Source organism: Coregonus lavaretus (assembly GCF_964263955.1).
Source record: "Coregonus lavaretus genome assembly, chromosome: 40".
NCBI classification, from domain to species: Eukaryota; Metazoa; Chordata; class Actinopteri; order Salmoniformes; family Salmonidae; genus Coregonus; species Coregonus lavaretus.
In genome coordinates this window covers 9,098,340-9,123,746 of record NC_140027.1, presented here as the reverse complement: position 1 = coordinate 9,123,746, position 25,407 = coordinate 9,098,340, and the positions used below count along the sequence as shown (strand labels likewise).

The window sequence follows — 25,407 nt, the reverse complement described above, 5'->3', positions numbered from 1 at the left end:
GCCATGTACTGTCAAATCTTGGGTGAGAACCTTCCCTCAGCCAGGGCATTGAAAATGGGTCGTGGATGGGTATTCCAGCATGACAATGACCCAAAACACACGGCCAAGGCAACAAAGGAGTGGCTCAAGAAGAAGCACATTAAGGTCCTGGAGTGGCCTAGCCGGTCTCCAGACCTTAATCCCGTAGAAAATCTGTGGAGGGAGCTGAAGGTTCGAGTTGCCAAACGTCAGCCTCAAAACCTTTTAATGACTTGGAGAAGATCTGCAAAGAGGAGTGGGACAAAATCCCTCCTGAGATGTGTGCAAACCTGGTGGCCAACTACAAGAAACGTCTGACATCTGTGATTGCCAACAAGGGTTTTGCCACCAAGTACTAAGTCATGTTTTGCAGAGGGGTCAAATAGTTATTTCCCTCATTAAAATGCAAATCAATTTATAACATTTTTGACATGCGTTTTTCTGGATTTTGTTGTTGTTATTCTGTCGCTCACTGTTCAAATAAACCTGCCATTAAAATTACAGACTGATCATGTCTTTGTCAGTGGGCAAACGTACAAAATCAGCAGGGGATCAAATACTTTTTTCCCTCACTGTATATCCACAGTAAAACGAGTCCTATATCGACATAACCTGAAAGGTCGCTCGGCAAGGAAGAAGCCACTGTTGCAAAACCGCCATAAAAAAGCCAGACTACGGTTTGCAACTGCACATGGGGACAAAGATCGTACTTTTTGGAGAAATGTCCTCTGGTCTGATGAAACAAAAATAGAACTGTTTGGCCATAATGACGATCGTTATGTTTGGAGGAAAAAGGGGAAAGCTTGCAAGCCGAAGAACACCATCTCAACCGTGAAGCACGGGGGTGGCAGCATCATGCTGTGGTGGTGCATTGCTTCACAAAATAGATTGCATCATAAGGAAGGAAAATGAAGTGGATATATTGAAGCAACATCAAGACATCAGTCAGGAAGTTAAAGCTTGGTCGCAAATGGGTCTTCCAAATGGACAATGACCCCAAGCATACTTCCAAAGTTGTGGCAAAATGGCTTAAGTATAACAAAGTCATGGTATTGGAGTGGCCATCACAAAACACTGACCTCAATCCTATAGAACATTTGTGGGCAGAACTGAAAAAGCGTGTGGGGGCAAGGAGGCCTACAAACCTGACTCAGTTACACCAGCTCTGTCAGGAGGAATGGGCCAAAATTCACCCAACTTATTGTGGGAAGCTTGTGGAAGGCTACCCAAAACGTTTGACCCAAGTTAAACAATTTAAAGGCATTGCTACCAAATACTAATTGAGTGTATGTAAACATCTGACCCACTGGGAATGTGATGAAAGAAATTAAAGCTGAAATAAATCATTCTCTCTACTATTATTCTAACATTAAAATAAAGTGGTGATCCTAACTGACCTAAGACAGGGAATTTTTACTAGGATTAAATGTCAGGAATTGTCTTCAACTGTAACTTTTTAGCACTTTAATACACAAGTGAATTTGTCCCAATAATTTTGGTCCCCTAAAATGAGGGGGACTATGTAAAGAAAAGTGCTGTAATTTCTTAACGGGTCACCCGATATGGATGAAAATACACTCAAATTAAATTTGACAGTCTGCACTTTAACCATCGCATACTTTCAAAAAATGAACAGAAAATGCTTCACTGTCCCAATAATTACGGAGGGCACTGTAGTTGGCGACCTCAACCTGTACCAGTGAGGGGCGTGAATAGGAATAAATGGGGGTGAATGAGAGTGAAAAGTAAACTATGGTCAGTGTTCTACTTTAAATAGTTGGGAAAAGAAAACGAAAACAACTCGGACTACGAACCCATGATGATGATGATGCAGGGGGTGCTTGGGATATTATGTTCGTTCTGTGGAAGTAAATAAAAGGCAACAGACCAAGAAAATACAACTAGTATAAAAAAAAAACGTGATCAATGGGAGCAATTATGTGGACAAAGATAAAACCCCACTTACAGTACCTCATTTTGAAGAAAAAGTTCCTCTGGACTTTCCTTTAAGTATTCTGCAATGCAGGATATCCGTTTTACTGGGTCTTCGCATAGCTCTGTCACCATCCCTTTTGTTTCAAGGAAGTCCTTGATGCTCTTTCCTTTTCTTGAGATTTCCTCAGCCAGCTTTGTTTGCAAAGCTATGCCAAGGAGGGTGTTTGTGTGATCGAAGAGATGGGCCGCCTCAAATAGGTAGGGCCAGTTCCCCATTACTGTGTTCACATTGCTTTCCATGTTAATTGTAATGCGCTGGATGCAAATGTTTTCTTACGCATTCTTCAGCTCCGTTTTCTTTTCATTCAGTTCTTCCGTGAGAGTCAGGCTGCCATCATCCATATTGATCTGAACATTTTGTCTTCCTTGTCCCACCATCTCCCCCCCCCCCCCCCCCCCCCCATCTTCACCATCTTCACCCTCTGAGTTTTCGATTCAGTTTTCCATTTGTACAAGGAGTGAATCGTATCCCGTTCCAATGGCATTCTTTCCACTTCTGTCTTGGAAAGAGCAGGGATATTTCTCTACGATCTCTTTAGCAACTCGCCACAGCTTTCCTCTTCCGGGCCTGGTCTCTTTGCTCAGTAGATCAACAGTGACAATGCAAACCATCTCTCTTCTTAGTGATTTGCTTGGTCTCTTTTTTTCTTCCATTGCAAGAGTGAGGTTAGAGGGTAGTTTGTGCCAAGGAATTGTGAACACCTCACTGGATAGGTAACTGGGACCTGCTCTCAATGTTGGAGGCTCTGACAAAACTGGTTGAGAGGGCTTGGGGGCAGCCTTTGGTCCTATGGATAGAACACATCACCAAAAACAAATCATGAGCAATGGTAGACATAACAGAAATAGTTAAGTTTATTGATTAACTAACCTTTGAGCGCATGATAAGATAATTCAAATTCTTCCATTTGAAAAAAGCTTTAATATGTAGAATTCATACCAGGATTGCTATTTATAATCTGCACAATACAAAACTGACAATGACAGTAGTCAATCTGTTATCTATATAAAGGTCACAACATATCATTTGAAATACATTATATACTGTATGCATTGAGTGTACCGAACAATTGAGTGTACCCCGGACTCTACAAGGTGTCGAAAGCGTTCCACAGGAATGCTGGCCCATTTTGACTCGAACACTTCCCACAGTTGTGTCAAATTGTCTGGATGTCCTTTGGGTGGTGGACCATTCTTAATACACACAGGAAACTGTTGAGCGTGAAAAACTCAGCAGCATTGCAGTTCTAGTCACATAGGTGAACAGGTGCTATTTGAGTGGCATCCCACTGTTTGTGATATCTGGAGACATGGAAACAGAAGGATGACTTTACAATGAAAGTCTTTGAAAACCCTTCAAAGTGACAGGTTATGTTCAGACCTTCTTGTATGTGGGCACTCAAGTGAGGTACAAGCCCTTTCAAATATACAAATTCTCTGCTGAAGAACATTTCAACTGTACACACATTTTGGTTAAAATGTTGCTGTGCCCTTCTGTCAGGGTGAACTCTAGACATGAACAGTGTAGGAATTGAATGAAGAAAACCTTTCAAAATCTGAATAACCACATGGAAAACTGACATTGCTAGCTATGTCTGTGTGACCTGCAGTGCTTCACATGTGCGGTAACTGAGACACTTTTAAACTCACAAATACCACAAGTCAGCATAATTGCGTCTGAAAGCAGGATGAAGGAGACAAAAAAAGAGCCTTTCATTGCCTTGGCAATCCTGGGTCCTACTATCTGAACTGACGTGAGCTAGCTAGCTAGCTACCCAGTTAAGATACCTAAATAGCTAGCTAGCTGACATTAGCCAAGTTCATCTGAATGAGTGAGTGAGCTAACAACTACACTACACTGAACAAAAATATAAACGCCACATGTAAAGTGTTGGTCCCATGTTGTATGAGCTGAAAGAAAATATCCCAGACATTTTCCATACACACCAAAAGCTTGTTTCTCTCAAATTTTGTGCACAATTTTGTTTACACTCTTGTTAGTGAGAATTTCTCCTTTGCCAAGATAATCCATCCACCTGACAGGTGTGGCATTTCAAGAAGCTGATTAAACAGCATGATCATTACACAGGTGCCCCTTGTGCTGGGGACAATAAAAGGCAACTCTAAAATGTGCACTTTTGTCAAACAACACAATTCCACAGTGTGCAATTGGCATGCTGACTGCAGGAATGTCCACCAGAGTGGTTGCCAGATATTTGAATGTTAATTTCTCTACCATAAACTGCCTCCAATGGGCGTGTGGGCGAGCAGTTTGCTGATGTCAACGTTGTGAACAGAGTGCTCCATAATGGCAGTGGGGTTATGGTATGGGCAGGCATAAACTATGGGCAAAGAACAGAATTGCATTTTATCGATGGCAATTTGAATGCACAGAAATACCGTGAAGAGATCCTGAGGCCCATTTTCTTTAAGGTATCTGTGACCAACAGATGCATATCTGTATCCCCAGTCATGAGAAATCCATAGATTAGGGCCTAATTTATTTATTTCAATTGACTGATTTCCTCATATGAACTGTAAATCAGTAAAAATCTTTGAAATGTATGCGTTTAAATGTTTGTTCAGTATACTAATTTAACTGGCAGGACAGCATCCTTTCTCCATGTTAGATAGCTAGCAATGCAAAATGTTCTCATACGGGAGTTTGTTCATTCACTCATTACTACGCGGGGCTTTGAGATGCATTATAGCCAGGGCTGGGTTTCCCAAAAGCATAACGTTAGTAGTACTAAAATAATATTTTGTCCATTTAGATTGAATGGAATTAAGATGAACTTAATGCTATGATGCTTTTGAGAAACCCAGACCAGAACGTTAAGCTACATTGCCTAAAGTAGCTAGTCCAACGTTAATTCAGTGCCAAGTGACAGCATTTACCATCCGACCCTGGCTGTAGCCAGCTAGCTAACGTTACCAACATTAACATTATTGTAATGTTAGTAGTTAACTTAGCTAACACACCAGCAGCAACAAACATATGATATCCAGCAGATCTATCGTATAGCTAACTTATACAGCTAGACCATTGAAATTGTTTATGATGGAGGTGCTCAACTTTGAGAATTTCAAGAAGGCGCCAAAACTGAATGAATTAAAGTTAGCTAGTTAGCTAGCTAACGTTAGCCACATACACAGCAGCTAACTGTCCAGGAAATAACACAATTACTTTCCAGCAGCTATCGTAAAAAAAAGTTTAGCTAGATGTGTTCCACATTTTCATTTCAAAGCACAACTTTGAATTGAACTAATGTTAGCTAGCTACAGCACATAATCAGGCAGCTAATCTGCCATCAACGATGATGGAGTCTAAACGGTCTGCTAAAATATAATTAACGATATGTCAAGTAGCTTTCATAAAATGTATACCCTAAATGATTTACCACAGAGGTGTTCCATTTTCAAGGTGAAACTTTTCCGGAAACAAAGGTTGGCACATGGCAGATGTCTCTGTAGTGATGCTGCCTAATACCCAACAGGCAACACGCGTTTGGGTAAATACGTAAATGACCTGTAAAGCGGTTATACAAAACATTTCTGTTGGGAAAATGCAGAAGATTGTCCATTAAAATGACATATTTTTTACAGTGAATGTTTGTGTGTTTCCCCCACAGACCGGACCCACTGGCCTGTTTCAGACAATGACCTTCTCACATTGGAGGCCACAGCTTATGCACTGTTGGCCCTGGTGAAGGTTGATGCCTTTGAGGAGGCTGGTCCCGTCGTCAGATGGCTCAAAAGCCAAGGGTTTCAAGGTGGAAAATATTCATCCACTCAGGTACAGCCAGACCCATGTAACAAGTAACATCAAACATCCAACAAGGGCAAGCCCTTAGCCTGTGGCTAACTAACCTTGGCTAAGTAGGGCTAATGTCAATATCATATCATTTGAAACAGGCTGCTTTGAGGTCATGCAACATTGTAACACAATATTGGAAATATGCTGTGTGTTGGAGAAAGCTGCATTTAGGATACAGAAAATACAATACTCAAAACTCAAGAGCAGCATATAATGACACTTTGTACACTTTCTTACCCCCTGCTTCTGTTTCTTCCAAAATAGGCCACTATCATGGTGTTCCAGGCTGTGGCTGAATACATGACGAAAGCAGGAAAAGTAAAAGACATGAATCTGAATGTGGATATTGATATCTCAGGGAGATCTCAAGTCATCAAGTTGTCATTTAACAAGGGTAACGCCTTACTCACACGCACAAACAAGGTAAGGACCTATGTACACATAAGCCCATTTGTAACACGTGAGAAGTGCAGACCTATTGTCCATGAGGGCAGAACAACACAACTTAGCCAAACTATTGGGTCACCTGAATCCCCCCTCTCAGTCAAAATGTTGTGGGTGTGAACATGGTTCCCTGAGGAAAGGAACAAGGCAACCTGCATCACATTTACGTTTACATTTACGTCATTTAGCAGACGCTCTTATCCAGAGCGACTTACAAATAGGGCACAGAGGGGGAAGGAGAAATGTTTGTTAGAGGAAGTAAAATTAGAGAATAGTTGATCACAGTGAGACAGAAGAAGGACTATGAAAGTTTGGGTAGGGATGTAGGCTATGTTGTCTGTTAGGCAGGTCTTAAATTAACGTTTCTATTCTGTATAGGTCCAGCTGCATGAGAACTTCACAGTAACAGCCAAAGGAACTGGACAGGGGGAATTATTGGTAAGAAGCATGCCACTTTTCCTTACAATGCCTTAATTCCAGGAGAGAAACTGCCATTTAGTCTGCCGACAAATGGGCAATGATGCAACATTTGTTGCTCAAGTCAACGATACATTTACATTTACATCATTTAGCAGACGCTCTTTTCCAGAGCGACTTACAAATTGATACCCTGTTTTCTTTCCACACAATTGTGCACACACAATGCACTGGATTTAAATTAGCCTAATTAGTGTGAAGACAATATTTGATAACATGAAAAGAAAATGAGTACCCAAGGCTAACCAAGTAACACCAACCCTCTCCTTGCCTATCCGTGTCAAGGTTACAACCTTATACTATGCCATGCCCAAGGAGAAGAACCAAGACTGCAAAAAGTTTGTGCTTAATGTGGAACTAATAAAGCAGGCTACAGGTAGGCTACTTGTCATGGCTATTGTATTTGAACTTGTTTCCACTCAACAGTGATAATTGAAGTTTTGTTTGTTTTGTTTTATATCATTGAAATGGGGAAGAGCTAATAGAGGCAGATTTAAGTTTTGTGGTTCTTGATATCTGCAAGACTTTAGTTGCCCCACTGTGTATGATGATGTCATATTGCTAAATCTACCTTCAAAATGACATCTCTTGTTTTTTAAGTTTCACTCAAAGAAGCTACAGAGACATATAAACTCTACATTGACGTGTTGTAAGTAAAAGAAAACCTGATTATTCAGGCTATACTTTAATCACTGTCAAACTTTGCCATAGGACAAAATTGTTATATTTGATTCTTATCTAGTGAGGAATAGGAAATACATGCAAAAATGAAATCAGCAAAAATCAAGTCTTGCCCATTCTCTCCTAAGGTTTAACTCTGACAGACATGCCACCATGACCATTTTAGACATTGGCTTGCTGACTGGCTTTGTAGTTGACTTTGAGGATCTGAAACAGGTGAGTGATCAATGTTGATATAGCAGATGGCTTGTGGTGCTTTGCTACTGCCTTTCTGAGACCTAGAAGTACTGTTGCCCAGGCCTGGATCCAGAAAACGCATTGGCATGTACTGGGTCAGTAGTATTGACTGTGCTTCTTGCAGATAGCCTCGACTCCAGGCATTCCAGCAGGTTTCTCCAGAATGCCTGGATTCATTGGATATCAGAGAGGGATCACAGTGCTCCTTTTGGCTGAACAATTTCTGTGATACATACCTAGCAAAACAGCTTGCAGATATTCTATCTTAATTTGATCACTCCGTTGTCGCAGAGAAATGCAAATTGTACTGTATTTGAGGTTTAAAAAGGCTTCTAAAGTTTCCACAAATCAGACTTGATTTGCCCTAACGAAAAATGTATCAACCCCTACAAAAATGTAATTGATTCACATTTCCTGTTGCTACAGGATTCTCTTCCTGCTGTGAGAAACATGGTCAAATTAAAGATAGCAGATCTGTATGTACTCTTATCCTTAGTAGTCTTTCATTAGCCTAACTGTAATATTTCCCTGTAAAATCAATTGGGTCCATACTTGCGAACATAAAAAAAAAGTGTTCGTTTAAGATTAAGCATCAACCAATTAAAATCGTTGACGTAGTTGCACGTGATCAAAGGCTACATGTTAGCTGTTCCCATGACATAACCTGGCATATTTAGCCCTATGCTAACCTCACTATATGGCCATGATTATATCCGGTTCAAATTCCATATTAGCCAATTAACATCGTTGACGTAGTTGGACATATAGAACACTTTTCCTTAACAGCAGTCAAACAGCACCATTTTCTAATCAGTACTAAAACGCTCACCAATTTTTAACTGGACAATTAGCTCACCTGGTGAGGTTAGCATAGGGCTAATGTGCGCCAGGTTATCTGATGGGACCAGCTACAATGTAGCGTTCTCTCACGTGACACTACATCAACGATTTTAATTGGCTGATGCTTAAACTCAACCTTGAACTGAAACTTTTTTGAATGTTCGCAAGTATGGTCCTACGTATTTCCATTTCACATATTATAAACATGTAGCTACACATACAGATGAGAGGAGGCTGGTGGGAGGAACTATAGGAGGATGGGCTCTTTGTAATGGCTGGAATGGAATAAATGGAACGGAGTCAAACACATCAAACATATGGAAACTACGTTTGACTCTGTTCTAATTCCATTCCAGCCAATGATCCCGTCCTCCTATAGCTCCTCCCACCAGCATCCTCTGATACAGATAGAAACAACTGAGTGTGGCAGAATATGGCCAAAATGCATAAAACTGTTAAACATTACATACAGCGTCACCAGATTATATAAACAATTAAATTGTGTCTATAGTCTTCTGCAACCATACCGTCTGCACTAAAGTCCCTTTGTAGCAGTTAAGTACCTTACTCTTATAGTTTTACATTAAAATGGTCCAAAAAAATAAATAATGTTTTTGCATTTGAGCAAAAAATTATTTCCCAAGCAAGAATTTTGCTAGGACTGTCTGGGAGTGGTCTGAGTGAGGGGCCTAATTGGAGTGGCCTAATAGGAGGGATATGTAACCTGAAAACTAGCTGTTATTATTGGCCAAGAGGTTTGGAACACTCTTTATTATTGGTCTATTAACTTATTCTGCCTGGTGATGTCACCAGGCAAGCCAAAACTCCACCCATGCAAAACCTCTTGATTACATTTTATTTTCAACCAGCAACTATCAGCTATAACACAGATCAATTTGTTTCACACTTTTACAGTGTTAGTTTCATCAGCTGTTGTACAATAGAATACAAAACACAGGAAAAACTGAATTTTGAGTGCACTGATCCTTACACGTGATTACACCTTTGACGGAATTGTTACTGAGGATAGTATAACATATTGTTTTTATATACATGCTTTTACATACCTGTAGTAGTCGATAACCGGACACAAAAGTTACTGTGTTCGCAGTTCTGGCGCATTCTTTATTCTGAAGAATCTCGTGCCTGGCCAGAACTTCTTCCATCCCTACTACTGCTACAGAGTAGCAGCGCCATCTATTGGATTGATGGTAGAACTACAGCTACAGCTTGAAGGAGATAAATACGAAATTGATCAGACAGCTTAGCTTTTGGTTAAAAAAATATAAAAAGCGTGTCTCTTTTTCAAGTGTCTAATTTTTCCACCATTGCAACTGCTTAATGCAGCTCTGGTGTAGTTATGGCAATACTCTTATTCACTCAGGCTGGATGAACACTTTTTAGCACAGCATTGCCTAAGAACACAGTTTTTCTTCATTTCAGATTTTTTAGTGGATAATACACAATAAACATTAATGGTTCAAAGTTCACTCTTGTGTTTCTGCTTGCAGTTGTCAACCGGGAGGGAAAGGTACATTCAGAATTTTGAAATGGACAAAACGTTGTCTGAGAGGGGCTCCCTCATCATCTATCTTGGCCAGGTATCTGTTTGTGACTGCATGCCACACTGGTATTGAAATTGATTTCTTCTTCTCAGTGACATGTATACAATGACGTAACTTCATTTTATTATTCAACTTTCACTATATCTCTGGTATCCATTAAGGTATCTAATAAACTAGCAGACAAGGTGGCGTTCAGAATACACAAGGTACAAGATGTAGGTCTGATTCAACCTGTTGGGGTCACCGTTTATGAATACTATGCTCAAGGTATGCTTTATTTGAGAAGGGATATGAATCAGACCTGGTTTAAATAGAATTCACATTTCTTTCAAATACTTAACCTGTGCTTGATTCAGCATGTCTGGTGGAATGGAACCAATGGAATAGTCCCAAAAGTATAAACCCTGCCCATCTGTCATTCCAGGCAGGCTCAATCAAACACTCAAAGTATTTGAAAGAAAACAAATACTATTTGAACCCAGGTCTGATATATGCACACACACTCACATGTACCTCAGACTACAATGCATTCACTAGAAATGCCAACACACAGAAGAAAAAGTCTTGAATAGGGATTTTTGTCATTTTAGAGAACCGCTGTGTGAAGTTCTACCACCCAATGAAGAAGGATGGAACCCTAAACAGGCTTTGTCAAGATGATGTGTGTCGTTGTGCTGAAGGTACCATGCCTCAGTGGCCAAATTGCTGCCAAAAAGTAGTTGCAGTTATAGGATGAGCTTACCATACTCTGATCCTTTTACCATTGTCAACAATCCCTCCATCATCCATTCAAATATCATGTTCTATTTTCACATGGAATTATCACTTTGCCTGTACAATAATATGTTAATGTAGCCTGGGTCCCCATCATTCCACTCCTTGTCATGCCAAACAATGACACAGAGTGCAAGGAGTGGAATGTTTGTACAAAACAGGTTCTGAATTTCAGCCTAACGTTAATATACTGTATGCCAAAGTAATACTGTCCTCACTATATAGATTGGCTGGTTACTTTGATATTTTCATACTCACACATGACCTTTCTTTCATAGAGAGCTGTAGCTACCAGAAGAAACTTGGAGATGTGAGTGAAGTGAAACTGTTGGACAAAGCCTGCGAAGCTGCTATGGATTATGGTAAGTCTCTAGTCTTTTGAGACAGACAATTGTGTTCAGTAGTATGGCACAGCAATGCAAAGTGCTTTGCAATGGAAAATGTGTGTTTTCTCCCTATTGGACATGACTCAGGTATTATTAAAGTGAACAAAATTATATGTTTACTTATTCATATGACTTTGTATTTTTCACAGTTTTCAAAGTCTCCTTGGTTGATGCAACACTGGAGTCCTACACCGATGCATACCGCATGAAAATAGAAAGGATTATCAAAGACGGTAGGATAAGTCCTTAATGTTTAGTCATGAGTTTCCACACGATAATCATTCACTGCTGGATTATATGGAGTAGGACTATGAATATCAACAGTGACAGTTGATATTTTGTCAACATTTTCAAATGCTCCTCTCTCTTTAACGCAAATGTGTCATTCCACAAATAGAGTGCCTATTGAGTAGTGTAATTTGTCAAAAATATATATTTTCAATTTTTCACCTAATTTTCACATTCTGTTCAACTTTCCCCATCTCAAGGTTTAATTAAGAAAAATTACTATAAAAGTAACAGGGTTGATCGTAACAGTGTTCACGATTTCATCTTGAATCAGCCATAACTTCCCTTGTGACAGGGGAAATGGAAGCTTGTTGTGTGCAACAGGGAGGGGCAATTTAAATCAAGCTTAATAAAAATGTTTTACTTGTTAAAATATTTCTCGCCTATCTATCGATGGGTAACAGTGTTGACTTGTTATGTTCAACGTGCTCAGTTTTCCACCATTAAACACCAGAAAATTGCCAACTCACATGCCTTTCCACTTTGATTTGACTATTAGACATTCAATGTTTCTTTTGAAAAAAATATTAGTTTTACCAGGTTAAAACGAGACTTCAGTTCACATTACAGGGTTGACCTTAAAACTGAGGGACTAATGTTAATGAATCACTAATCACATGAAATAAGTAAACATCTTCAGAAAGGACTTTCCCAAAGCAACAAAATAAATAGGGCTTTACAATGATGGTGAAAACTTGTGAAAATCTTGGGGTGATGTGGGTTAAAATCTTCCTAGAAGTTGGACAAACATGATGTGGGACATGCCAAAATGGTGATTTTCAGAGAAAACAAATCACTTATTTGAATAAAAACAATTTTTTTACATTGTTAAGTTAGAGCATAGATGTTTGTGATCCAACTGGTAAATTGAGTGTTTTATCAACATTTACACACATAATGTCTGAAGTACATAAAAGGCAATCTATTCATGGAGCGACCTAAATATTTCCTAGACACACAATATGGTTTTGCACACACATGCAAATGTTTTTGTTTTTCCAGAAAGTTTAAAACCAAGTTATTTAGAAATGAGATCAATGTTAATGTTCAATTTCTCTTTAGGCACTGACCATGTGTTGGACGGGGAAAAACGCTTGTTCCTGGCCCACCCCTCCTGTAGAGAGGCACTAGATCTGAAAGAAGGACAGAACTACCTGCTCATGGGAGACACTGCAGATCTTATCCAGAGTGGTGACATGTAAGGAATGTCTCTCATCATTTCAACACTTTGAGTCATTTAGAACCTTTTTACACTACGTTAGTTTCAAAACGGTTTTGAAGAGAAATCTTGCCCACGACTCATATTTTTGCGGTGTTAAAGAGTAACTTTCATGAAGAAAAAAACAATTAATCGAAAACCAGATGTTTTAGGCTCAGTTATAGTGAAACACGTCTATTCTGGTCTTCATTTTGACCTTTCATTGCAAAAGTGATATATTTTGGTCTTTTAGTAGTAAATCTAGCTCTTTTTGCCCCTAGCAGTTCAACTCTACCATTGAAATCGTAATGTAAAGGTACCTTGAGAAGGTGCCTCTACGTCATCTCAAGGGAGGGGTTCCATGTGAAATACCCTCCCTTCTAGATGTGCTGGGTGGTACACCCTCAAGTCTTACTATAAAAGCAGGTGAAAGCCCACCTTATTTGGCAATGGTCTTGGTAAGTGGAGTGTGCCAATATATTTTAAGGCACATTTCCCCATATGGACAAAAATGCAACATTTTTGCTTACCGTTTCATACACATCTATGTGTTTTACAAAAAAACATGTAGGCTATGAGGATTATACATTTATATTTGTAGCTACATCGTAAGAAGAAATAGATGACAATGGTGGTCAGGTCAACTCGTTGTATTTTTTACCAACCACTGACTGATTGGTGGCGCAGTCTGCTAAAACAGTTGGCTCGTACTGTAGTTGAATGGTTGTGAGTTCTAATCAATGTGTATAAACCCTAGATGACTGACTGTATTGAAGCCACCATGCAGCCATCTTGGTACTACTCCTCAATTGTAAAACATTTTTGGAAGCTATAGAAATGTCTACATTCCTTTTTGACACACTTATTCTATTACAGACACCTTAATGCATACTTTTAAATTGTATTATGTGAACTAAACATAACAATGAAAAAATATATAACATTTTCCTTCAAGTATTTTTTTGGGGAGAGGACTAATGTTACAACAAAAATTCTTAAATACATATAATTTTGTCCTTGAAACATTTAATTGAAACACTGTAGAATTCCATTCATTCCTATGGAGGACTGCACTGGCCGACCAGTGGCTTCAAAGCCTCTCAATGGCCAATACATATTATCAGCAATCCAGGGTTTATATACATTATTGGTTCTATATATGTTATTGGTTCTAATTCCACATGGGGCAGATATATATATATATAGATATATATACACTACCGTTCAAAAGTTTGGTCACTTAGAAATGTCCTTGTTTTCGAAAGAAAAGCAATTTTTTTGTCCATTAAAATAACATCAGAAATACAGTGTAGACATTGTTAATGTTGTAAATGGCTATTGTAGCTGGAAACAGCTGATTTTTTTATGGAATATCTTCATAGGCATACAGAGGCCCAGTATCAGCAACCATCAGTCCTGTTGTCACGGCGTCAGTGTAATGTGGTAGGACGAAGTCAGGCGCAGGACACAGAGCTAATCGAAACATTTACTTTACTCGTAGGTATCTTAATGAACATACCTCCACGCAGGGAGGAACAAACCCGCTCACATACGACAACCAAAACATGAACAAACACGCACAACACACGGTGTGAGCCAGAGGGTTAAATAGGGAAGACATAATTACATGATGGGAAACAGGTGAGACCAATACAGACAAAACAAGTAGAACATAGAAACATGGATTGGTAGCAGCTAGTACTCCGGTGACGACAAACGCGAAGCCTGCCCGAGCAAGGAGGAGGGGCAGCCTCGGCTGAATTCGTGACAGTACCCCGCCCTTGATGCGCGGTACCAGCCATGCGCCGACCCCGGCCTCGGGGACGGCCAGGAGGCCGCGGACCAGGGCGAGTCGGATGACGACGGTGGAAATCCCTCAACATGGAGGGATCGAGGATGTCCCTCCTAGGGACCCAGCACCGTTCCTCCGGACCGTACCCCTCCCACTCCAATAGATACTGCAGGCCCCCCACCCGACGCCTCAAATTCAAGATGGAATGGACCGAGTACGCCGGTGCCCCCTCGATGTCCAGTGGGTGCGGAGGAACCTCCCGTACCTCAGACTCCTGGAGTGGACCAGCTACTACCGGCCTGAGGAGAGACACATGGAACGAGGGGTTAATACGGTAATTAGGAGGAAGCTGTAACCTATAACAAACCTCGTTCAATCTCCTCAGGACTTTAAATGGCCCCACAAACCGCCGACCCAGCTTCCGGCAGGGCAGGCGAAGGGGCAGGTTTCGGGTCGAGAGCCAGACCCGGTCCCCCGGTGCATACACCGGGGCCTCACTGCGGTGGCGGTCGGCGCTCGCCTTTTGTCGCCTGATGGCCCGCTGCAGGCGTACATGGGCAGTGTTCCAGGTCTCTTCCGAGCGCCGAAACCGCAGGAGCCTCGATCTGGCTCTGATGCCAAGGTGCCAGGACCGGCTGATAACCTAACACACACTGAAATGGAGAAAGGTTAGTGGAGGAGTGGCGGAGTGAGTTTTGGGCCATCTCTGCCCAGGGGATAAAACCCGACCACTCCCCCTGCCGGTCCTGGCAATACGACCGCAGAAACCTACCCACATCCTGGTTAACTCTCTCCACCTGCCCATTACTCTCGGGGTGAAAACCTGAGGTCAGGCTGATCGAGACTCCAGACCCTTGAGGTGAACTGGGGACCCTGATCCGATACAATATCCTCAGGTACCCCGTAGTGCCGGAAGACGTGTGTAAATAGGGCCTCAGCAGTTTGTAGGGCCGTAGGGAGACCTGGCATAGGAATGAGACGGCAGGACATAGAAAACCGATCCACAATGACCAGGATCGTGGTGTTCCTTTGTGAGGGGGGAAGATCCGTAACAAAATCCACCGATAGGTGGGACCACGGCCGTTGTGGAACGGGTAGGGGTTGTAATTTCCCTCTGGGCAGGTGTCTAGGTGCCTTACACTGGGCGCACACCGAGCAGAAGGAAACATAAACCCTCACGTCCTTGGCTAAAGTGGGCCACCAGTACTTCCCACTAAGACAGTGCACTGTCCGACCGATGCCAGGATGACCAGAGGAGGGTGACGTGTGAGCCCAATAGATCAATCCATCGCGAACCTCGAGCGGCACGTACATACGTCCCTCTGGACACTGGGGGGGAGTGAGCTCGGTACGTAACGCCCGCTCGATGTCCGCGTCAACCTCCCACACCACCGGTGCCACCAGACATGACGCCAGAAGTATGGGAGTGGGCTCAATGGACCTCTCCTCTGTGTCATACAGTCGGGACAGGGCGTCTGCCTTAGCGTTCTGGGAACCTGGTCTGTAAGAAAGAGTAAACACAAAATTAGTGAAGAACATGGCCCACCTTTCCTGGCAAGGGTTCAATCTCCTCGCCACCCGGATGTACTCCAGATTGCGGTGGTCAGTCAAAATGAGAAAAGGGTGTTAAGCCCCCTCAAGCCAATGCCTCCACACTTTCAGAGCTTTAACCACAGCTAACAGCTCCCGGTCCCCCACATCATAGTTGCGCTCCGCCGGGCTGAGCTTCTTCGAAAAGAAAGCACAGGGGCGGAGCTTTGGTGGCGTACCCGAGCGCTGAGACAGTACAGCTCCTATCCCAGCCTCGGACGCGTCCACCTCAACCTGGAATGCTAAGGAGGGATCCGAATGAGCCAGCACTGGAGCCGAGGTAAACAGGTCTGTGCGCCTCAGCTGACCACTGCAGTCGCACCGGTCCCCCCTTCAGCAAGGAGGTAATGGGAGCTGCTACCTGACCAAAGCCCCGGATAAACCTCCGGTAGTAGGTGGCAAAACCCAAGAATCGCTGCACCTCCTTCACCGTGGTTGGAGTCGGCCAATTACACACGGCCGAAATGCGGTCAATCTCCATCTTCACACCTGACGCGGACAGGCGGTGCCCTAGGAAGGAGATGGACTCTTGGAAGAACAGACATTTCTCTGCCTTCACATACAGGTCATGCTCCAACAGTCGACCAAGCACCTGACGCACTTGGGACACATGCTCGGCCCGTGTAGCGGAGTATATGAGAATGTCATCAATATACACCACTACACCCTGTCCGTGCAGGTCCCTGAAAATCTCATCAACAAAGGATTGGAAGACTGATGGAGCATTCATCAACCCGTATGGCATGACGAGGTACTCATAGTGCCCAGAGGTGGTAATTGAGTTGACTTCTTTTTACAGAAGGCGAGAGCCAAATCGGCATATTCAGGTGGAATGTGCATGGTGGAAACCTGGTTTGGACTTTCCACTGTAGTTGCCCCTACGGAAACACCTACATACCTCCCAGAGCACTGACTTGACCATCCCTTGAGAGGCTTCTGTTGCCATGAAATAGTGGGGTCATGAGAGGTTAACCAGGGAAGCCCCAACACCACTGGAAACGCAGGAGAAGGATTTTTTCCTCATGACCCTCCTGCGTCTTCATCCAGAGTGGAGCTGTGACCTCCCCAATCAGACCTGACCCTAAAGGGCGACTATCTAGGGCATGTACAGGGAAGGGCACATCAACAGGCACAATGGGAATCCCTAAACAACGGGAAAACTGACGATCAATAAAGTTCCCAGCTGCACCTGAATCTACTAGCGCCTTATGCTGGGAATGAGGGGAAAACTCTGGAAATACAACATCTATACACATATGCGCAACAGGGAGCTCTGGGTGAGTCGGGTGCCTACTCACCTGAAACGGTCCACCAGTGCTCTGCCTACTGCCTCGACTCCTTAAAGACCCTCCCCAGCACCGACCAGCAGTGTGTCCTCTGCAGCCACAGTTGGTGCAGGGGACGGCCCCTCTACCGGTCTCCCTAAGAGCAGCACCTCCGAGCTCCATAGGGGTAGGGTCGGAGGTGCTGGGGGATGGAATGGACGGCCCCTGATCCGGACGTCCGCGGGTGGCCAACAGGTTATCCAGCCTGATTGACATATCCACCAGTTGGTCCAGGTTAAGGTTGGTGTCCCTGCAGGCCAGTTCCCGACGAACGTCCTCCCTTAGGCTGCATCGGTAGTGGTCGATAAGGGCCCTCTCATTCCATCCTGTGCTGGCAGTCAGAGTCCTAAAGTCCGGTGCAAAATCCTGTGCGCTCCTCTTCCACTGTCTGAGTTGGAATAGACGTTCGCCCGCCGCTCTCCACTCCGGTGGATGATCGAATACCGCCCGAAAGCAGCGGGTAAACTCCTCATAACGTACAGATGCTGCGTCTATTCCTCCCCACTCGAGCGCTTTCCCGGACAGACAGGAGATGAGGGCGGACACGCTCTCATATCCCAAGGGAGCTGGGTGGATGGTTGCCAGGTATAGCTCTACCTGGAGCAGAAAACCCTGACACCTGGCAGCTGTACCGTCGTATGCCCTCGGGAGCGAGAGCCGAATCCCACTGGACCCAGGTGGTGAAAAGGTGGACAGCGGTGTAGGAGGTGGTGTAGTTGGAGGAGGTATAGGAAAACCTCCTCTATCCCATCGCTCCATAGTATTCACCACGCGTTCCATTGCGGTGCCGAGAGCCTGGATCATGGTCGCTTGTTGTTGGACGCGTTCCTTCATCGATCTGGCTGGCATGGCTGTACCTGCTGACTCCATTATTGGTACGTGTTTCTGTCATGGTGTCAGTGTAATGCGGTAGGACGAAGTCAGGCGCAGGACACAGAGCTAATCGAAAAACGTACTTTACTCGAATATATCTTAATGAACATACCTCCATGCAGGGAGGAACAAACCCGCTCACATACGACAACCAAAACATGAACAAACACGCACAACACACGGTGTGAGCCAGAGGGTTAAATAGGGAAGACATAATTACATGATGGGAAACAGGTAATACCAATACAGACAAAACAAGAACATAGAAACATGGATTGGTAGCAGCTAGTACTCCGGTGACGACGAACGAAAGAGGAGTGGGATGCCCCGGTGCACAACTGAGCAAGAGGACAAATACATTGTGTCTAGTTTGAGAAACAGGCGCCTCACAGGTCCTCAACTGACAGCTTCATTAAATAGTACCTGCAAAACACCAGTCTTAACGTCAACAGTGAAGAGGCGACTCCAGAATGCTGACCTTCTAGGCAGAGTTGCAAAGAAAAAGCCATATCTCAGACTGGCCAATAAAAATAAAAGATTAAGATGGGCAAAAGAACATAGACACTGGACAGAGGAAGATTGGAAAAAAGTGTTATGGACAGACAAATCGAAGTTTGAGGAATCACAAAGAAGAACATTTGTGAGACGCAGACCAAGTGAAAAGATGATGGAGGAGTGCTTGATGCCATCTGTCAAGCATGGTGGAGGCAATGTGATGGTCTGGGGGTGCTTTGGTGGTGGTAAAGTGGGAGATTTGTACAGGGTAAAAGGGATCTTGAAGAAGGAAGGCTATCACTCCATTTTGCAACGCCATGCCATACTCTGTGGACGGCACTTGATTGGAGCCAATTTCCTCCTACAACAGGACAATGACCCAAAGCACAGCTCCAAACTATGTAAGAACTATTTAGGGAAGAAGCAGTCAGCTGGTATTCTGTCTATAATGGAGTGGCCAGCACAGTCACCGGATCTCAACCCTATTGAGCTGTTGTGGGAGCAGCTTGACCATATGGTACGTAAGAAGTGCCCATCATGTGGGAGGTGCTTCAGGAAGCATGGGGTGAAATCTCTTCAGATTACCTCAACAAATTGACAACTAGAATGCCAAAGGTCTGCAAGGCTGTAATTGCTGCAAATGGAGGATTCTTTGACGAAAGCAAAGTTTGAAGGACGCAATTATTATTTCAATTATAAATCATTATTTCTAACCTTGTCAATGACTACATTTCTTATTCATTTTGCTATATTTCCTATTCAAACTAATTTCATGTATGTTTTCATGGAAAACAAGGACATTTCTAAGTGACCCCAAACTTTTGAACGGTGGTGTATATTTATAATTTATTTACAATATTAATCCTGTTCCCACACACTTCTAATTCTGAAAAGTGAAAGCATACCTGTGAGAGGGGTTGCCCTGATATTAGTTGAAGGTTTTTATACAGTACCCAAAACCAATCTTTGAGTTAATTTGACCATTGGAAAAAGAGCTACTGCTTAAATACTGCAATGTGGGTTGGATTGAATTGAACCCCTAGTCTTCATTTTCAAGGTGATGATTGCACTTTCCTTCCCAAAATAATACCGCAATAAATGTGAGTCCCCATTTCACTGTGAGCATTTGCTCGCGATGCACATCATTTTATTATCAGAGCTTGCCAGTGGACTTCTGGTAAGTATGCTTTAGTGAGAAAGTGTTGGGATCAGGTACAACTACTTTTACCCACCCCCAAAGTGTATATATGAGCAATTCCCCCATCCACAACTTTTTCTCACCTGAATGCATTTTTTTTCAAGAGGTTGGGCAAATTGGGGTTGAGAGTTATCCTTTAAGAGACAGGTCTGATGTCAAATCTGACTTTGGAATCAGATTCCTGAAGTGTAGATCAGATGAAACAAACAATGGTATGCAGCATCAGCTTTAAAGGAGTAGTTCAGTATTTTACAACTTGATGTTGGATTGTTCCTCACCCTTAACGCAGTCTATGGGCCAGGAAAACTGTAATACATGGTTCTGTTTTCGTTAAACAGCCATTACAAACTTCAGCTATCTTTAGCCACTGCTAGCTAACAATCAATGAAAGTGATGGGGGGATTTGAGCATGTTACTTTTTGAATGGTAAAATCACCTTTAAGTAATATCAAGCCAAATAGAAAGGTACATACCTGTCTATTTGTGGAAAAATCACCCTGATTAACTATTTAGTATTATCCCAGTTTACCTATTTGCTTATGGTCTTGCCTACGCCTAGCGAACAGTTTTTTAAATTATATGTGAAAACAAGATTCCATTTTATTTGGAACGGCAAGCCAGACAAAATTAAACGGGCCTATTTATATAATGAATATGAATTCGGAGGACAGAAATTATTAAATATTAAAGCATTAGACCTATCACTAAAAGCTTCAGTCATTCAAAAGTTATACTTAAATCCGAACTGGTTCTCTAGCAAATTAGTAAGATTGTCTCACCCCAAGAATGGCCTTTTTCCCTTTATTCAGATTACAACCTCTCACTTTCAGTTATTTGAAAAGGAAATCATCTCCCAAATATCACTATTTCTAAAACAAGCCATAGAAAGCTGGTTACAATTTCAATGTAATCCTCCAGAAACGACAAAACAAATAATTTCAGGTGATTTGGAGAAATCATTTTTTTACATGCTCACATGCCCCCATCACTTTCAATGATTTTTTTGCTAGCGGTGCCTAAATTTGTAGTGACTGTTTAAAGAAAACTGAACTATGGATTACAGTTTCTCCTGGCATATAGAATACTTTCATCTAACATCAAGTTGTAAAATCCTGAACTACTCCTTTAAGTAAAAGCTATAAATGAGCCATTTCATTATTTGTAACTATATTTCCTCACACTACTAGACGGCACCCTGCTAAGAGCTATGTCTTTGTTTCTAGATTCGAGTATGTTTTGGGTGAGCGGACATGGATTGAATACTGGCCCACAAGTGATGAGTGCAATACCCGGGGTCCGAACAGGAGAAGATGTTTGGAAATCGATGACTTTGTTCACGAAATGGAAAACGTAGGATGTGTAAACTAGGGTGAACATGTGTTATTCTGTTGTTTTCATTCTTCACAGTTAATTTTGTCCTTGAAAATAATGTATTTGCACCAAATTTAGCCTATATTAGCACTACAGTTGTCAATCAAATGCTTTGTTAGTTATACTGGAAGATGCTTGCAAAGAAATCATGAATAAATATGTTATACACATTTTCTGGGTTGACAGCAGTCTCAGTCCAGGGGTTAAACCAGGGTCATCCATGTCCCTACCTGTCCCATGTGGTCCTGTGTGGCTAAGTTGGTAAAGCAAATTGACTTGCAACGTCTGGGCCCACCCATTCGGAAATGTATGCATGCACCAGTTAAGAGTAAAGACATATATCCATGAAGGCCTGGCTGGTTGGTGTTGTAATGCCATGCAGTACTTTTTGAAAACCAACTTTTAAATAGATCCAAAAAACAAACTCTACCAGTAGGTGGCCCACTTCCATAGACGGATGAAATCACTTCGTGCTTAAAGCTGAGGTTATAACGAGTCTGAACAATTTTGTTATGTTACAGCCTTATTCTCAAATGTATTAAATCGTTTCTTCCCCCACTCATCAATCTACACACAATACCCCATAATGACAAAGCAAAAACAGATTTTTAGACATTTCTGCACATTTATAAAAATTGTAATATCACATTTACATAAGTATTCAGACCCTTTATTCAGTCCGTTGTTGAAGCACCTTTGGCATAGATTACAGCTTCGAGTCTTCTCGGGTAAGACGCTACAAGCTTGGCACACCTGTATTTGTGGTCCTCTGTAGCTCAGCTTTTAGAGCACGGCGCTTGTAACGCCAAGGTAGTGGGTTCAATCCCCGGGACCACCCATACACAAAAAAAATTATGCACACATGACTGTAAGTCGCTTTGGATGAAAGCGTCTGCTAAATGGCATATTATTATTATTATTTGGGGAGTTTCTCCCATTCTTCTCTGCAGATCCTCTCATGCTCTTTCAGGTTGGAAGGGGAGGGTCGCTGCACAGCTATTTTCAGGTCACTCCAGAGATGTTCGATCGGGTTCAAGTCCGGGCTCTGGCTGGGCCACTCAAGGACATTCAGAGACTTGTCCCGAAGCCACTCCTGCGTTGTCTTGGCTGTGTGCTTAGGGTGGTTGACCTGTTGGAAGGTGAACCTTCACCCCAGTCTGAGGTCCTGAGCGCTCTGGAGCAGGTTTTCATCAAGGATCTCTCTGTACTGCTCCGTTCATCTTTCCTTCAATCCTAATTAGTCTCCCAGTCCCTGCTGCTGACAAACCTCCCCACAGCATGATGATGCCACCACCATGCTTCACCGTAGGGATGGTACCAGGTTTCTTCCAGATGTGACACTTGGCATTCAGACCAGAGAATCTTGTTTTCATGGTCTGGGAGTCCTTTAGGTTTCTTTTGGCAAACTCTAAGCGGGCTGTCATGTGCCTTTTACTGAGGAGTGGTTTCCGTCTGGCCACTCTACCATAAAGGCCTGATTGGTGGAGGGCTGCAGAGATGGTTGTCCTTCTGGAAGGTTTCCCATCTCCACAGAGGAACTCTGGAATTCTGTCAGAGTGACCATGGGGTTCTTGGTCACCTCCCTGACCAAGGCCCTTCTCCCCCGATTGCTCAGTTTGGCCGGGCAGCCAGCTCTAGGAAGAGTCTAAACTTCTTCCATTTATGAATGATGGACGCCACTGTGTTCTTGGGGACGTTCAATGCTGCAGAATTTTTTTTGTACCCTTCCTCAGATCTGTGCCTCGACACAATCCTGTCTCGGAGCTCTACAGAAAATTCCTTCGACCTCATGGCTTGGTTTTTGCTCTGACATGCACTGTCAACTGTCTGACCTTATATAGACAGGTGTGTGCTTTTCCAAATCATGTCCAATCAATTGAATTTACCATAGGTGGACTCCAATCAAGTTGTAGAAAAATCTCAAGGATGATCAATGGAAACAGGATGCACCTGAGCTCAATTTCGAGATCTCATAGCAAAGGGTCTGAATACTTATGTAAATAAGGTATTTCCGTTTCTAAAAACCTGTTTTTGCTGATTGATGAGGATAAAAAAATAATCAATTTTAGAATAAGGCTGTAACGTAACAAAATGTTGAAAATGTCAAGGGGTCTGAATGCTTTCTGAATGCACTGTATAAGAGGATAACTGGCCAACTCAGTGGCTTCGTTGTTAGTGTCTCCTCTGAGATTGGAAGTATAGGGTTCAATCCCCTGTCGAGTCATACCAAAGACTTACAGTGGCTTGCGAAAGTATTCACCCCCCTTGGCATTTTTCCTATTTTATTGCCTTACAACCTGGAATTAAAATTGATTTTTGGGGGGCTTGTATCATTTGATTTACACAACATGCCTACCACTTTGAAGATGCAAAATATTTTTTATTGTGAAACAAACAAGAAATAAGACACAAAAACAGAAAACTTGTGCGTGCATAATTATTCCCCCCCCCCCCCCAGTCAATACTTTGTAGAGCCACCTTTTGTGCAGCAATTACATCTGCACATTTCTTGGGGTATGTCTCTATAAGCTTGGCACATCTAGCCACTGGAATTTTTACCCATTCTTCAAGGCAAAACTGCTCCAGCTCCTTCAAGTTGGATGGGTTCTGCTGGTGTACAGCAATCTTGAAGTCATACCACAGATTCTCAATGGATTGAGGTCTGGGCTTTGACTAGGCCATTCCAAGACATTTAAATGTTTCCCCTTAAACCACTTGAGTGTTGCTTTAACAGTATGCTTAGGGTCATTGTCCTGCTGGAAGGTGAACCTCCATCCCAGTCTCAAATCCCTGGAAGACTGAAACAGGTTTCCCTCAAGAATTTCCCTGTATTTAGCGCCATCCAACATTCCTTCAATTCTGACCAGTTTCCCAGTCCCTGCCGATGAAAAACATGGATGGTGTTCTCGGGGTGATGAGAGGTGTTGGGATTGTGCAAGACATAGCGTTTTCCTTGATGGCCAAAAGCTCAATTTTAGTCTCATCTGATCAGAGTACCTTCTTCCATATGTTTGGGGAGTCTCCCACATGGCTTTCGGTGAACACCAAACGTGTTTGCTTATTATTTTCTTTAAGCAATGGCTTTTTTCTGGCCACTCTTCCGTAAAGCCCAGCTCTGTGGAGTGTACGGCTTAAAGTGGTCCTATGGACAGATACTCCAATCTCCGCTGTGGAGCTTTGCAGCTCCTTCAGGGTTATCTTTGGTGTCTTCGTTGACTCTCTGATTAATGCCTTGTCCGTGAGTTTTGGTCAGCGGTCCTCTCTTGGCAGGTTTGTTATGGTGCCATATTCTTTCAATTTTTTAATAATGGATTTAATGGTGCTCCGTGCGATGTTCAAAGTTTCTGATTTTTTTTTATAACCCAACCCTGATCTGTACTTCTCCACAACTTTGTCCCTGACCTGTTTGGAGAGCTCCTTGGTCTTCATGGTGCCGCTTGCTTGGTGGTGCCCAGTGGCGGCTCCTGAAAAAATTCTCAGGGGGGGCAATTTTTCTGATGATTTAGGTGACCTACACACATTTAAAAAAAGATATGTCCAGCAACAACATGAAGACAGGGGCAGCATATAAGTCAATACTGATATACACATTACTTGCTTCAAAAAGGCCTCATGGTTGAATTGGAAATATGTGCACCTGAGCATAATTCACAACAAGCAAGCAGGAGCTTTTGATAGAGGCTACTGAAAACATTGATGCAAGTTATTGGTAATAGGAAATTTTTATAGACTTCCATATTCTGCCCTCTTGTATAGATTTGTGAAAATGAACAGTGATAGACATTTTGCCTGAAAACAGAATTTGAAAATAATTTCTAGAAAAGGTAAACACAGCTATCTGTATGGCTTTGTAAAAATGAACAACCATATTCTGGCCAATTGTATAGATTTGTAAATATGAACAACCATATTCTGGCCAATTGTATAGATTTGTAAAAAAAAAAGTTTTACTTTTTTTTTAATGAAAAATAACTATTTTAAACAACATCAACTGTGAACTGATTTGGGCGTGTGTGTGTTAAAGAGACAGACAGGGAGGGACA

The 25,407-nt window shown here is 42.5% G+C and overlaps 1 protein-coding gene across 1 annotated transcript in view; it reads left to right on the top strand.

The window, feature by feature from the left end:
- LOC311113764 (complement C3-like) overlaps window positions 1-21,534 on the top strand; it is a 73,709-nt gene extending 52,175 nt beyond the window's left edge. The window contains exons 29-41 of the mRNA XM_084157074.1: window positions 5,646-5,809; window positions 6,095-6,253; window positions 6,653-6,712; window positions 7,037-7,127; window positions 7,352-7,400; window positions 7,561-7,648; window positions 10,021-10,110; window positions 10,236-10,341; window positions 10,665-10,754; window positions 11,127-11,210; window positions 11,384-11,467; window positions 12,585-12,720; window positions 21,217-21,534. Of these exons, the coding sequence (XP_084013200.1) occupies window positions 5,646-5,809; window positions 6,095-6,253; window positions 6,653-6,712; window positions 7,037-7,127; window positions 7,352-7,400; window positions 7,561-7,648; window positions 10,021-10,110; window positions 10,236-10,341; window positions 10,665-10,754; window positions 11,127-11,210; window positions 11,384-11,467; window positions 12,585-12,720; window positions 21,217-21,361 (1,346 nt within the window). The 3' untranslated portion in view covers window positions 21,362-21,534. The remainder of the gene's footprint in view (window positions 1-5,645; window positions 5,810-6,094; window positions 6,254-6,652; window positions 6,713-7,036; window positions 7,128-7,351; window positions 7,401-7,560; window positions 7,649-10,020; window positions 10,111-10,235; window positions 10,342-10,664; window positions 10,755-11,126; window positions 11,211-11,383; window positions 11,468-12,584; window positions 12,721-21,216) is intronic.
- Window positions 21,535-25,407: the final 3,873 nt, after the last annotated feature.